Genomic DNA, 15,672 nt, shown 5'->3' with positions numbered 1-15,672 from the left:
TGTATCTCGAGGATTCCTGCGACTTGGTCAATGACGAGAAAAACCAGTGAGGATACGAATTTGCGTATAGAGGGCTACTGAAGGTGATATTGTGTTTGTTTGAGTGCCATGTACTCGCGCTCCACTACCGACCATCATCATAAGCATGTATTCTTAAAACAAATATTATAACACACCATACTTAGAAAAAAATACAAGTTTCAAAAGATTTAATGAAAAGTATATATAATTCATTTGTTTACCTTTCTTTCTCTCAAAATATAATTACAAACAGAAAAAAATAAACATATAATATTTCAAGAACAGCATGTGATCTTATGAAACGTGAAAGCATGCTGGTGTAAGAACATAAAACATACAGGAGACAAAGCTGGAGGTTTGTTTGTAGAGTGTGATGAAAGTTTTTCATGGTAACCTTCTTTATAACAAACTCATGCATTTGTGGAATCGACAATCGCATATGTTAAAAAAACAAAGTTTAATAATAAATGGAGATAACTACATTCCCAAAATAATTACCGGTAAAACAAATTACGAACTTCAAATACCAGTATAAGTAAAAAGACAAAGTTTAATAAATAATGTCGATAACAACATCCCAAAAATTATTAAAACATATTTCGAACTTCAAATGAAGTTAAATAAAGCGTTAAACAAGGAAACAGTTCTCACACCAAAAGGTAACAATAGAAAGGTGATGCTAAATAGTATGTTAAGTTGTCTTTTCGCACATCGTGCCTCTTGACATCTCAATAAGTTTGCATTGGTATTTGATACCCAGTTTGCCACTGAAACACACACAAAAACATCACGAGCTTAATGTGTAAATGTTTTAACTATAATTATTGGGAAATCATTGAATAATTCATAAGCGGACGCGGGTTTCTACACTCCTTCCTACCATTTTTGCCGGTCGGTAGACGCTACTAGGTGTAGTGTTGACAGATGACCTAAAGAGGCTTTGTCTAGTCCCTTGCTCTAAAACAGTCATGTTCAACATGTCAAGTCAAAAACTAAAAGCGCGTCGGTAAGGAGTATTTGTCATCTTAACGTTTGTATGTGCATAATTGTATAATCATCAATTCTCATTTGAGTGCTTTATCATCGGCAATTGACATGAACAAAGTAGTTCAATTGATAATCGTCAAAGAATGCGTTTCAAAATTGATTTGTTTTCGATTTTGTTCAAATTCTTGTAAATATTGCATGCAAGGATTTATAAACAGTTTGTCGAATGTTAAGCAGTGCAAAATTATGTTAAAAAAAATGCAGTTCCACTTAACAACAATTAATTCACCTGCGACTTAAAATGAATTCTTTTTTTCCATGTGTAATCTTCAATAACAACACTTTTAAAACGTTTATTTTTGCATATTTATTGAAAAAATGACATTCAAAACATAATATCTTAAAGGCAATCTCGATATTCCATCGTGCGCTCTAAATTTCGCGTTTTTTACTTTACTTGTGTCTTATTGTCCCTTCCTTATCTGTATGTTGACTGACAGAAGAACATTTCATATTATGACACATTTTTTTAACTTTGTGCGCATAGATATAAATTGTCACAAAATGGACAATATAAACTACACTACAACATTATTCTTTATCTAAGATAGCTGAAAGATAGACCTACCTTGGAATGGAGCCTCAACCATAACGCTGCCTTTGCGAGAAATGCCTTCAAAGTCCAAGGAAGGCCTGCAATAAAAACGAGTCGTACATAAAATACCAATAGAACGACACATGCGATAAATAAGACATATAAATTGTATATAAGACCAGTACTACATACAAGTTGGAAATCATGCCCTGTTGACTACCACTGAAATGACTAAATTGATTTCTTAAACGTAAGATATTAAACAATCGTTCCTATCACATAATGCACATGATTAACATCTATTTGTGTTCACCGTTAGGTATCAAATTGCCGGTGTGTTCGATTGAGCTGTACCTGTTTAAGTTGCCACGAACAAGATAGACGATCACCCCAACGGTGAACAGCAGAAGAACGCCCATTGTGCCTCCCACAGCGCCACCTATCTTTGCTGCGTGGTAAGCTAGATATGGAGGAGAAAAACACCCACAGTATGAAGATTACAAGATGGAATTAGGTAACTAGCACACAATTTCTTGTTTAACATGTATAAAATAGAACAGTAAATGTTAATAACATGTATATGATTTATAGTTTTGAGTACGAATATTTAGGTCTTTAAGTTTCGTCCGATATGTGCAAAGAATTTTGAAGAAACTGACATGATATTAACCGAACAAAACACTACAATTACAAAACATCGTCGATGTAAAAAAATCTTGCATGCAAAACGCATCTGCACACCTTGCACTTCACATGTAGGAGGTCCGCCATTCCAGACGCCTTCTTTAGTACAATACAGCTGTTCATTTCCAGTTAAGACGTATCCCTCGTTGCAAACAAATCCAATGGTCGAGTCAAACAGAGTAGAATACGGAGTCACCTTCGCGCCGTTGATGGGTTCATCCACTTCACCGCAATCTACGAGAAATTGAACAATTTAAGGGAAGGGTAATAGCTCGACAAAATTGACCTGACAGTCGTTTACTCATAAACCATAAATCATACGCTTGAATTGTTTCATTCTTGATAGTTCGTGGTGTTTGTGTTCGTTCACGTTTACACGAGTTTCATGAGAACATGTCAGTGTATATAATAAGGAAGGCTTCAAGCGATTAAAATCGCTCCTAGTACGGAAACTTATGTATTCTTCGTTAGGGTGTTTAAATTACATGCATGCATAAAGGTCAATGCCAGGTTAACATTTTCGAGGTATAACAGTTTTAAAAATGAAAATTATTTTACTTTCGTAGATTCAAAACAGAACGTATTTATTTGAATAATAAAATAAAATATCACACTTCTTCGCTAGATGGGTAAAACATATTTGTTTGTTTAGCAATAATCAGCAATCGAAGTTGTACATTATCATGTATTTGTTACGCTTTTCATGTATAATTTGGAAACTGTGTGTATTATTTAGAAAGCGTATAAAACGCGCATAATAGCCTGTATGGTGCATTGGATGCTTTTGCGTCAAAGAGTCACTGGTTTAAGTCCCGGCAAGGGCTTACAAAATATTGAACTTTGTGTTTTTATAATTATTTTTCATTGGTTCACATTTTATAGCTTTTTGTTAAATACCTGAAAAGACGTCTTCAAAAGTAAGAAAATCTTCGAATAAGTCCTTTTAAAGCTGTTTTAACGACATTCTATACTAAAGACAAGCACTTATTACCGCGAGCAGAACACGAAACCATTGAATGATTCCATGTGCCATTGTCAGAGCAAGCTATAAGCTCCGGTCCGTTCAAGGTGTAACCGTCATTGCACCCAACGTGTGCATGTGATCCGTAAACTGTGGAATTCATATATAGCGTGCCGTGATCAGGCGCAGTAAGGTTACCACAATCTAAAATGTACACTAAATATGCAAAGTTCAAAAGTATCTATGAACTAACATAAAGTGTTTGCTCGGCGATTGATTAAGAAACGAATCAGGCTAAGTCGAACACAGTTTTTTTGGACAAGCAGTCGTACGCATAGATCTTCGGGCAGTAGTTACACTTACTGTCTCATTGCACTTATTAAACTAGCTAAAAGAACGGATGCAATAACAGGCAATCAATTACCTAATATATCAACAGCAGGACATCATAGTGAAAACCAATGATAAATGTTTAAAGATAGTCTACGAATGGCAACTTGTGAATATAGTTTTATTGTGTGCAAGACTCAATAACCTGCGATGCTGCAGTCTGGAAATGGGATGCTCCATGAACCATTTGCCATACATGTCACCAAGTCTGTACCCGACATGACGTATCCCTCTTGACACGAAAATACGGCTTTCGCTCCAAAAGTGGTGTTATTGAAGAATACCTTGCCGTTTGCAGGATCAAATAGACGCCCACAGTCTGAAATAAGGATAATCGAGGTTAATCTGTTAAAAACTCCTACTCCATGCTTCTGTCTAGAAAAAAAGATTGCATAATCAGATATCACATATGTGTTTCTTGGAAACAAACTTTTAAAACAGATTTATTAGTAAAAAAAACAGAAACATTAACATACATTTGCATAACAAATATGATCAAATATATTGTGGAATTACTAATTTTCACGGAAGTCTTAGTATCATATTAGCGCTCCCACGATTGATGGAATGTATTACCAAAGAAATATTTGCAGATTTTGAACCTTTTTTAAGTACACCGTAGGGAACATGATCATGAATACAAGAACCTGGTAATAATTCTTTAAATCTCCATCTTTTTTTCAAATTGTTAACATAAATAGTGTATAAACTGCGTATTTTTAATATTTTATTTAAGTTTTAAATCAATGATGCCATGTAATGAGGTTTTCTATATTTAAATTCTTTAGTTAATTTAAATAACTTTGGAAACTTAAGCCATGTCTGCATGCCAACTACAATCACAAACAATTTTAGAATAATAACCCCTTAAACAACATAAGCTTTTGAACGTTTAAAAAATGACAATTTCATTGACCAAACTGGTCTATATTTACTAACAGTAACATCGACCGAGTCGCGACTAGCCACAAATGCAATCAAATTCTTTGACTTTATGTATATTATATACAGTAAAGCGCGCATTGGAATATCTCTAACCACAACTCACCTTATTTGGAAGCTGTTTTTCTATTTTTAGCAACCATGACCTTAACCATAACTCGGCATGCCAAAAATACCGAAATGTGTATACCGCGAATTCAAGAATGTGTACCCCGCGAATTAACGTGATAATTTAACAAAAGTAACAGAGCGTTATTCGGTAGACTGACAAAATTTCTCTCGAAACACTGTATAGATTTATACAATGATACTTTACAAACCTTTAGGAATGCACGAAGGTTTGTCACCAGACCAGGTTCCATTTTGCAAGCAAGTTCTTAGTTGGTTCCCAACAAGATGATATCCTTTATTACACCAGTAGATTGCACTGGAGCCAAAAGTTGTAGACGAAACTGTGGCATTCCCTGAATCGGGAACCTCCAGTGGTCCACACTCTGTGTGTAATAAGACACTTTGTTTCTTCATTTTCATTAATATCGTTTGACAAGTTTCCATAAATTCAACCACATTCCGAATGGAAAAACAATAAACAATAAAACAACAAACAATACCTCCATATACCGGAGTGTCATAATTATAAATCACTTCAAAAAGTATATACAAGAATAAAAAGGCAACGAATTCATCTTATTTAAATAATCATTAAACTAATCACCACTATTGGACCAATTCGAAAGGAATGCACGTCAGGGTAACGGAATCCATTTTACAAAGATGTATACTATATCTGAGCACTTACATATTTTTCCAGTTCTGCCATGTATTGCTTCCTACATTTTGTATACGCGTAAACGATAGTTTGGCACATGGGCAAGCATTACAAAAAGTAAATCCCATCTAAGTTTTATCGGGAAAATTAAAATACATTACATCTACCAACAATTTGAATTATACAAATAATGAGCATGTTTTTTTTCAATGTTTAGTTTTCTTTATAAATTTTGAAATTTAGGAATGCACATGAAATCTTATATACACATGATGCATATTTATAAATGCATGTTAAGGGTCATACTTCTTTATATTATATACAACGTTACATATTGCACGCATTTCATCGATCATCATATCCAAACAAATATTTAAAAAATTTATTTCCTTATATGTAGATTAATCGTTGAAACAAAGTGGGATACAAGGAAGAAAATGACAAAAGAGAAAACGAGTTTAAACGCTCAAAGAATTGAAAAAAAAGAATTCTAATAAAAAAAAATAATAAAAAGGGAACAATATACAAAACGGTAACAGTAATGATTATAACTAAAAAGAAGGGATGAATTGTTGACAAGGAAAACATAAAAAAGGCTGTTAAAGGTAACATTTGTTCACAAACTTCTCGAATATAAAGCTTTCTACAAATGATGATGCGACTCATCAGTTAATAGTTGGACGAAGAATTACCCCTCATCGAGACAAAAGAATGATTGAAATATTTGACGTTTTACATTACCCAGTATTGTACATATGGGCGTTTGGCTCCACTTCTCGTTCAAGAAGCAGGATGACACGGGTTCTCCAACAAGACGATACCCAGCGTTACAGCTGTACCGCACAAATGAACCGTATGTTGTGCCATTAGTCTCGTACACCGAGTTGGCCACCGCGACTGGCTTACCGCAATCTACATAATATCAAACAAATGAAAGAATGACATTGAAGGGAAAATAACACACATTAATTACACTTCGCAATTATATGAATATAGATAACACATACCAGCTTGTTTGCAAAAGGGCATTACTGAACTCCAGTGTCCGTGTTCAGTGCATCTAACTTCTTGTTGTCCAACTAGAAGGAAACCCTCATCACACAGGAATGACATCTTTGATTCGAACGTCGTTGTATTGAATATCACAGATCCATGGCCAATCGCTTGTATGACGCCACAATCTGAATGCAAATTTCGAAAAAATTCAAACTGTTTAAAAATTAATAAATACTACGATTATTTAACTACTACGTTGTTTCAGTTTTATTAAACTGTTTTAACATATCATACATATAATACATGTATAACCACCTTTGATTACACAAATTGCCAACGTGTTCGACCACTGTCCATTAGATGTACAAGATAGTGTGGGCACTCCTACAAGGTCATACCCGACATTGCACGATGTACTTGCAAGGCTGCCATATGTGCTGGCATTCAATTCAAGAGCACCATTGGGCGGTGAGGACAAACGGCCACAATCTACCAAAAACAAACACACACAAACATTTAATAAAAGGTGAGACTAAAGTTGATAAATACAAATATAGAAATATGTGTATGACTTGAGTTTATTTAATAAGCACAGAATTCCGTTTACCTTTTATTATACATTCAGCCGTGCCGTTCCATGTTGACTGTTTGGTGCACATAATGACCTCGTGTTTCGCATCATAGCCTAACGGACAAGTAATTACAGCAGCTTGTCCGTAAGTGGTGCCATTGTATGAAATATTTCCCACCGTGCGAAGAGAAATGTCACCGCAGTCTAAATTTAAGAGAATGCATTTTATACTACAGTAACTATGAAATGTTATACGATCAATACCGACAAAATGCATGACTCATACGCATGTACCGTTTACCTTTAATTGTGCAAACTGGAGAGTTGTAACTCCAATTGCCCGTGTAATCGCATTCGCCAATGGTCGAAGACGATATTTCGTAGCCAGTGTTACATTTTACTGCAATCTGACTCCCGAATGTGGTGCTGTTGTAGACTGCGTATCCATTGATTGGTGCCAGTGGCTGTCCGCAGTCTAATTTAATAGTATTATTAATGTGATGACAAATCAGTCATAAAATCATGTATATACACATATATTTACTGTCACATTATATATAACATTTAAATATACGCTAAATATGAAATGTTATCATTGATGTCATAAAAAATCAGTCATAAAATCATGCATATACACGCATTTTTACTGTCTCATTATATATAACATTATAATATACGCTGAATTTGAACATTTTAAATAAACAAGGATACCCATTATTTCACATTTAGGTGTTGGGTTGCTCCAAGTTTTGTTTGCTTGGCAATAAGTGTACATTTCGCCAACAAGCGTGTATCCCGTGTCACACGTGAAAACCACCACGCCTCCAAACTGTCTGTTGTTTCCATTAGCCTGACCATTAACCGGCAAAACAAGTGGAAAGCAATCTAGACAAAAGACAAAAAAAGATCTGCAAATTTCATTTGGGTGTATGGTAAGTTTTGTCCATATGAAATCAAACTTGAATTAGTGTTTACTGCAAATAAGGTATAAATTAACAAACTAAAAAGCAAACGTTTAAGGCCTTGGCATTTTAAGGATTAGAATGCTGACTCGAAGACAAACCTGCGATGACGCAGACTGGTTTATCACCGCTCCACATCCCGCTGGCATTACAATGTCTGGTAGTCGCGCCGTTCAGTTCATATCCGTCGTTGCAACTGTAGTTCGCTGTCTCGCCGAATGTAGTCTTGGTAAACGTCACAATTCCGTGGTCGATATCAGACAGTTGCTCACAATCTAACCAGTGAATAAAAAAAATCGCAATATTTACGATAAGTCTGTTACAAATCATAGATATTGACAGTATTTTAAATTATAATGTGTTCCTTAGTCTGATGTATAAAGGTTGTAATTCGGGCATATGACTTTCAACATGTGCATGAGAGATTTTTCGCAGGGTAAATAGAAAATAATGTAATTGTTTACAGAATTAACATGCATTTGATTGAAGCATGCATAGCGGATACGCATGTACCGTTTACCTTTAATTGTGCAAACTGGAGAGATGTAACTCCAATTGCCATTGTAATCACATTCGCCAAAAGTTGTAGACGATATTTCGTATCCAGTGTTACATTTTACTTCAATTTGACTACCGAATATCGTGTCGTTGTAGGCTGCGTATCCGTGCTTTGGAGTCGATGGCTGACCGCAGTCTTATCATAGAAATATATGGTTTGATCACATTATATCAACACATTATTGACATATACAGGTCATCATATTTTTGTACAGCATATTAATACAATATACAGGCAAACATATTTGTATACAGTACACCGATATACCATTGCTTAATATACATTGTATATATTAAAAGTACACTTATATCTAGCGATCATTTGTTATTAATTCAGTATGATTAATATAAACGTTTAAAATACAGTTGATGTCGCTTTTCGGTGTTGGATTTATACCTTCTTGGCAAACAGAAAATCATTTTCTGGTAAATATGAAAACGATTATTTATTAAATTGTGTTCATTAATAACAAACATATATTCAACACAACGGCAATAGGATGAAATATGGTATTACATCGTCGTATTAGCGATCATAAATGCAAGATATTGTTATACAAACGCGCAAACGAACTATGAACCTTTTATACGGCAAGAAATGTTTGAGTCATTCCAAATGCCATCTTGTGTACAGACAACCAACTTGCTCCCAACGAGGTCGAACCCCTCGAGACAGGCGATGTGGGCCTGTGATAGGTAGGTCGTCGAATTGAACACCATTAAACTGTTCAACACATGCACTGGACTTCCACAATCTATAACAACACAATGGTGTGCGGTTTGAACTTTATGTTAACATTAACATTAACATATGAAATACGTGAGTATACTTTTGCAAAGTATTTTGAATAAAAATCGTGTGTTTGATATGTTGAGTTGAATAATAATATAAATTAGCTGGATGATTTACACATACCTTTTATAACACAAGATGGTGTTTCTCCGGTCCACGTGGCGTGCGCTCCGCATGTCCTGGAAACATCACCCACTAGCGTGTACCCAGCTAGACATCGGTATGTTACCATGGAGCCGAAATGAACCGAGATATAGTCGACGTTGCCATTGCTTGGTGCAACAGGAACCTGACATTCTGCAATACATTAACGCCGATAGACCTGGTGGCAATAACCCGCCATAAAACGACAGCATACTGTTTCCTTTACGAACGTGAATGTTAACAAAGAAACCAAGATCATATATACTTACCTTTTATTTGACATACAGGAGTAGTTCCGTTCCAATAGCCCGTTTCTTGACAAAACATGGAAGAATCCCCAACTAAAGTGTAACCTTCATAGCATATGAACATTCCGAATGAATCATAGGTCGTGCCATTACCCAAAAAGCGGCCATTAGAAGGTCTTTCAATGGGACCACAATCTGAAATAGTTATGCAACTAACATTACAGAGTCTAAAAGAAACAATTTGATTACAGTCCTTTGCATGATAAAGATTTGTTAATATGTCAAAACTAAATAACCTTTTATGGTGCAAGAATGAGACACATATGACCATTGCTCGAATGTTGTGCAAGTCACAGTTTCGGGGCCGGCCATATCGTAACCCACATCACACGACACAGACGCCAGCGCGCCATACAGGGTGGAGTTAAAGAACACGTGTCCGTGTTGTGGAGTCGGCAGTGGTCCGCAGTCTGAAAAACACATGGTCAATTCAAATTATATACGGACCTATGTCGAGCATATGACATGTGTGAAGTAATATCATTTAAAAATCAACATTTGTGTTTGCAAGATCAAATAACATTCAAGGTTTACAACAAAAAAATCCATCAAAACAGACACTGCAAATTATACACTGTTAATTCAATTAATGTATTAATAACATTATCAAACAAATAATTTGTATATAATCATAAACGCATTTGGTATACCTGTTAGCTTGCAGCTAGGGTTCACGGATCCCCATGTCCCGTTCGCCAGACATTGGCGATTGTTCATGCGGTCAGGCACGATGTGGTAGCCCTCGTCACACACGAACAGAGCGTAGGAGCCGTATGTCGTCAAAGGTTGGATCACCTTTCCATTCAGTGGCGCAGGCAAACCGCCACAATCTATTGCGAGGGATTGGTTTGCTTATTAAATCGAACTATATAAATAACTTCGTTTTAAAGGAACTTGATTGTGCATGGAGTTTGGTTTTATTGTTACATTTATATAAATATCGTATGTCTTATGTTATTGAGATTCATGCAAAAATATCAGATCCTTCTGATCATACTTATTTGATATCTTGATATATTCATATATATATAAGTCATGTTTGAGTATGTGTGATCTTCGCTTATCACACATACGAATACTAAATGAATACTAAATGTAACGACTTTCAATAAAGATAACCTTTGATATGACATGACGGTGGTATTCCGGACCATGTTCCATTCGCCTGACAAACTCTTGTCGCGTTACCAATTATGTAATATCCGGTTTCAGCGCTGAAATAGGCGCGTTCTGTGTACGTCGTGTTGACGTAAGAAACGTGACATTTTTGGGGGCTTATGAGCGGTCCGCAATCTGGAAAATCGAGTTTATTTTGTGATTGACACTAAATATGAAGATAATGAATATTGCCTTGATGTAAATAAGCATAAATGCAATTTAGTATAGAAATTGATGAAGTTGAATGTATTTTTTAATCTTTTCGACATTACGCATAATTGGGGGCATAAAATCCAATACTTGAATTGGACGAAAATTATTCGTTCAGACGTTTTCGTATTAAGAAAAAAATAATACTAATAATGTGCCTTGTTTTATATAAGGATTTTTTAAATATCAGCGATCTTTAGTGGAAATTGTCTTGTGTAAATGATTATTGCTATCTATGAATAAGTATATACTGCATGGAGACATCTATATTCTGTATACCTGTATACCTTTTATTTGGCAAAATATGTCGGGTGCGCTCCAGTTTCCGTATTGCGTACACGTGGACATATTGCCTCTAACCAGATCATATCCAGTGTTACAGGAATAGTGGCTTAACGAACCGTACGTGGTCAGATTGCCTGACACGTTACCATTGCTGGGAATATGTGGGGGACCGCAATCTGTTATTTATAAAAATCCCAAACGTGTTCAGAGATTGGGGAAATAGGATATAAGTATGATCACAATACAACATAGGGAATTTCGTATACATTTATTTTCTTTCACACCTCATATCAACTATAAGCATACCCTTAATTTTGCAGACAGGCTCTTCATCGCTCCAGGATGTGTTGCTGAGACATTCACGTGTTGAAACACCAATCAGTTCAAAACCAATGTTGCATATGTACGTCGCCATTGATGCAAATGTGATATTGATGAATATAACCTGACCATTGGTTGGATGGATTAAATAGGAGCATTCTGAAACACCGATGTAAACTTGAATCTTAAATCAAACTTAACATGAATTCTACGCGCGAAATAGATCGTGCAAACACACCTACCACGTATTCTACACGTGGGTGCCGAAGCATTCCATCTGCCGTTGGCTTCACAGAAAAGAGCAGAGCTTCCAACAAGGTCGTAACCAATATCACACGTGCAGATAATTAAGCTTCCAAACACTGTGGGTCCGATAGTCGTCACGCCATTAAGAGGAGGAGGTACGCTTCCGCAGTCTGTAAATGGTCCATTTATTTATGTGCATTGTGTAAAGTAATTAGTTTACAAAGCGCAACCAGTCGTGCATTAAAATGTATTGTTCGTTATAGGAAAACAAACATAAATATGCATTTTCATCGTAAATGTTTACTTTTGATTTGACAGTGTGAATGTAGACTACTCCAGTTTCCAAATTCCAAACATTCTGACACGTTGTTTCCAATGAGATCAAAACCAGCATCGCACGTGTACAGGACAGATGATCCAAAGGTTGTGTTGCTGAAAGCGGCAGTGCCATTCAATGGAATATGAGGTATTTGGCAATCTGTAAATATATAATTAAGATACCACTAAGTGAAAATACTGTGACTGTTTTTTTCTAGCTTTTAAAGATCAGGATAAATGGGCATTTTTTAAAATACCTTTAATTTGACAAACGGGGGGCTGTCCACTCCATGTGGCATTGCTCAGGCAGTCACGTGTTCCATTGCCTACCATATCGTGGCCTGTGTTACACTGGTATATAGCTACGGATCCGTATGTAGACCTTGCATAAACAACAGTGCCACTGGCTGGTGCGAGCAAGGATCCACAATCTAAAGAAGTTACATACCCACATGTACATTTCACAATATGATTAATGGATACCTGTAACTTACGTTAGCCAATTTAAAAATGAATGAATTTCAAGCGCTTAATTTATTACTGATGGTATCATTTACCTCTTATTCTACATGTTGGTTCTGTGTCATTCCATGTTCCATCTGTCCTGCAAACCAAGCTTTCACTTCCAATCAGATCATAACCCTCGTCGCAAGTGAATTCAGACACGCTCAAGAAAGTTGTGGCTTTGATTGTCATATGCCCATTAACAGGGCGGATTAGTGGTCCACAGTCTTCAAAAGAAAAGGGTAAGCAACTATTCGTTCGGAAAATATCATTCTAAAAAATGGACTTCCCTCTTAGTTTATGAAGGTAACTTCTACGATTATACTTGACTTGATCAATGGGCGTTTGTTAACAATAGTTCTTACAAGAACGGTACATATTTTGCAAGAAAAAGTCAAGCAACACAATTGATTGTAAAAAAATGAATGGGTGGCCAGAAGCTCTAATAATTTTTGCAGCCAGTTTCAATATCGAAACCTTCTTTTTTCAAGTGTGATAACGTTACTACACACCATATTGTTCAACTTATAGTTTTTTTATGTGAATAAGAATGGAATAATATCATAATTTGTATTGTAATTTTGTATTAAACGTTTAACCAAGTGTGAAAATTGGATTAAACACAAACATGAAAATATCTAGGTCAAATGCAACTTAAAATTTCAACGAAGATAGCGGCCAACAATTGGTGTTTCTTCGTGAACGCGACCGGTTTGCTGAGAAAAAGCCGCAAAAAAGCAGAACGGTTGAGACATGAAATGCTATACACCGAAATAGATAAACGCATCGACTCCAGCTACATCACAGTACTTAAAACGGTACGTACTGTGTGGCGTATCTATGTTGACAGTTTGAGATACAAAGTTATTCTAATGTCTGATGGTGTTCCTGTAAGGGGACGCATCCATTTTAAGTGCCCTTAATACCAATTCAGACAGACAAGATAGTGAAACCAAACACGGGTGTGTGCTAAAAACATCTCTTTCTCTGTCGACAACGGGCTGGTCACCAGAAAATTAACGTTAAAGGGCATAGACGTTACTTGAAACAGACGGAACGCTCAACGCACAATATGGTAAATTGACAAACTGTTGCAAAGATGGCCGAAATTACAAAACATCGTCCTTCAAGGAACCTTTTCCGAATACAATACAGTTTGGACAGTTTATTGGACGTGAACTGCATAACCGACAACCTTCTGCCTTGCCTATTAAATCAACAAAGTTCACCACATGCCTCGAAGAGTGGCACAGGGTCAATACATGCCCAAATGACTGGGTTTATAAGAAGTGTTATTTGAATGGTAATAAACAAGCTGAATGTGATACGTACAAAGATACCTCGTGTGATAAAAATAACACTCATCCACAGACAGAGAAAACGTTTAAATCCGTGGAAACCCCTATCAACAAGCAAGAACGAAAGGCATATAGCTTATCATTTTAGAAAAAGATAAGGGCCAATCAACGATCCTTGTGGAAATCTGATCTTAATAGTTTTATCATGATATTTAAGCATAACCAAACGCGTTGTGTTCTTACAGATAGGCAAGATTGCATCAGGGTGAGCGTTTCTTATAAAATATCGTGATTAACAAGTGCACGGGCTAGTCGGAGATCACGGGACATAATTCTGAACTTACTCTAATGCAGATTTAATGTATTAAAATGTGTTTTAATTATTTGTTTAACCCGTTTTAAAATGTTATCATATGGTCAAGTTTGATTATTACAAATGAAATAAAGATCACGTCAACCATTCAAAATACATGAAACGCAATTATCCAGCCTTAACATGCTATCTCCAATAAAGTTATGTCACAAGATTTAAGGACACATACGACTTTGAAACAATTATCGAATATTTACAAACATACACCTTACGAGAGTGACCAATTCAAACGAGAGCGCCGATGGCGCTGAAAGCATAGTTGCAAGATACAGGGAAGTTGCTGCTGAAGTAAATGTTTAGGTCAAAATATACTAAATAGTTTCCTAATAGGTTTCGATGTAAAAGCGACAACTTTGAGCGAAAATAAATACAACATTTTGCACATAGAGACCCCCATAACCATACCTTTTCTTGACGGGCATTCTTAGCTGAATCGATTTAAGCAATTAAAAAGATATGTCATGTTCAAACCAAAAAAGAATTCGACTCAAATCAAAAACGACTGTTTTGCGCCTTTTTTTTCGGCCGTTTTCAAGTGGATTGTAATCTTTTGCAGTGCCATTTTTTACTTTAATCTCCAACTTTATCCTATTTCAGGGATTTAGTAGTGAACACCTATGCTTACCCTATCAATATCTCCAAACGATAAAACCAGAATAACACTCTAAAGTGTATAATATGCCTTCGCGGAAAACATGATGATTTGTTTAGAGAGTACAGCCTTCATGACTCGATTATTTAGTATATTGTAACCTTAACGATTACTGACATCACGAGTCGCCCCCCCCCTTGTTACCAAACTGTTCTATTTTTAGAAACGGGAATTCCAAATAGTGACGAATGTGAATGGTTACAAAATGATATAACTATGAAAATAAATACGTAGAATAACATTATTTCACGCATACCATTATGCAACCATCCGTTTTCTTTTCCGACTTGATACATTTACAGCTTTCCATGTAATATTTTACAGACACAACACTCGTCCAGAATTCGCGCGAATCCATTAAATCCGATGCCACATTTAAACCGTTAGCTCTACTCGTAACGTTAATTTCTGGCTCAAAGTAAATCATTTTAACTTCAATTAACACATCTCTATTACTTTCAAACTCTACTTCATCAAATCCATAGAAAGGCAGGTCAGAATCCATGTCATAAATCAGAAAACATTCATCGTACTCGCCATTTTTTACACATTTTCAAAGAATAAAAGTGCTTTATGCCCCACTTCCTGCTGAGAATATGTTTTAATTTCTATTTATTATTAACCGA

The 15,672-nt window shown here is 35.9% G+C and overlaps 1 protein-coding gene across 2 annotated transcripts in view; it reads right to left on the bottom strand.

Moving 5' to 3' along the window:
* Positions 1-553: 553 nt before the first annotated feature.
* LOC127878073 (sushi, von Willebrand factor type A, EGF and pentraxin domain-containing protein 1-like) overlaps positions 554-15,672 on the bottom strand; it is a 46,216-nt gene continuing 31,097 nt past the window's right edge. The window contains exons 26-53 of one of the 2 annotated variants that reach the window (XM_052424488.1): positions 12,777-12,950; positions 12,477-12,650; positions 12,206-12,379; positions 11,898-12,071; positions 11,641-11,814; positions 11,337-11,510; positions 10,801-10,974; positions 10,332-10,511; positions 9,918-10,091; positions 9,643-9,816; positions 9,353-9,526; positions 9,018-9,191; positions 8,399-8,572; positions 7,980-8,153; positions 7,628-7,801; positions 7,218-7,391; positions 6,953-7,120; positions 6,661-6,834; positions 6,357-6,530; positions 6,091-6,261; positions 4,901-5,074; positions 3,784-3,957; positions 3,279-3,452; positions 2,345-2,521; positions 1,958-2,063; positions 1,637-1,701; positions 902-978; positions 554-788 (exon numbers count right to left, since the gene is read on the bottom strand). In XM_052424488.1, coding sequence (XP_052280448.1) covers positions 750-788; positions 902-978; positions 1,637-1,701; positions 1,958-2,063; positions 2,345-2,521; positions 3,279-3,452; positions 3,784-3,957; positions 4,901-5,074; positions 6,091-6,261; positions 6,357-6,530; positions 6,661-6,834; positions 6,953-7,120; positions 7,218-7,391; positions 7,628-7,801; positions 7,980-8,153; positions 8,399-8,572; positions 9,018-9,191; positions 9,353-9,526; positions 9,643-9,816; positions 9,918-10,091; positions 10,332-10,511; positions 10,801-10,974; positions 11,337-11,510; positions 11,641-11,814; positions 11,898-12,071; positions 12,206-12,379; positions 12,477-12,650; positions 12,777-12,950 — 4,463 coding nt within the window. In that variant the 3' untranslated portion in view covers positions 554-749. Of the gene's footprint in view, positions 789-901; positions 979-1,636; positions 1,702-1,957; positions 2,064-2,344; positions 2,522-3,278; positions 3,453-3,783; positions 3,958-4,900; positions 5,075-6,090; positions 6,262-6,356; positions 6,531-6,660; positions 6,835-6,952; positions 7,121-7,217; positions 7,392-7,627; positions 7,802-7,979; positions 8,154-8,398; positions 8,573-9,017; positions 9,192-9,352; positions 9,527-9,642; positions 9,817-9,917; positions 10,092-10,331; positions 10,512-10,800; positions 10,975-11,336; positions 11,511-11,640; positions 11,815-11,897; positions 12,072-12,205; positions 12,380-12,476; positions 12,651-12,776; positions 12,951-15,672 lie in introns of those variants that run through there. The other variant, XR_008048730.1, reaches the window with a different exon arrangement.

This window comes from Dreissena polymorpha, chromosome 4 (assembly GCF_020536995.1).
Source record: "Dreissena polymorpha isolate Duluth1 chromosome 4, UMN_Dpol_1.0, whole genome shotgun sequence".
NCBI classification, from domain to species: domain Eukaryota; kingdom Metazoa; phylum Mollusca; class Bivalvia; order Myida; family Dreissenidae; genus Dreissena; species Dreissena polymorpha.
This window is presented reverse-complemented; position numbering and strand designations above follow the sequence as displayed.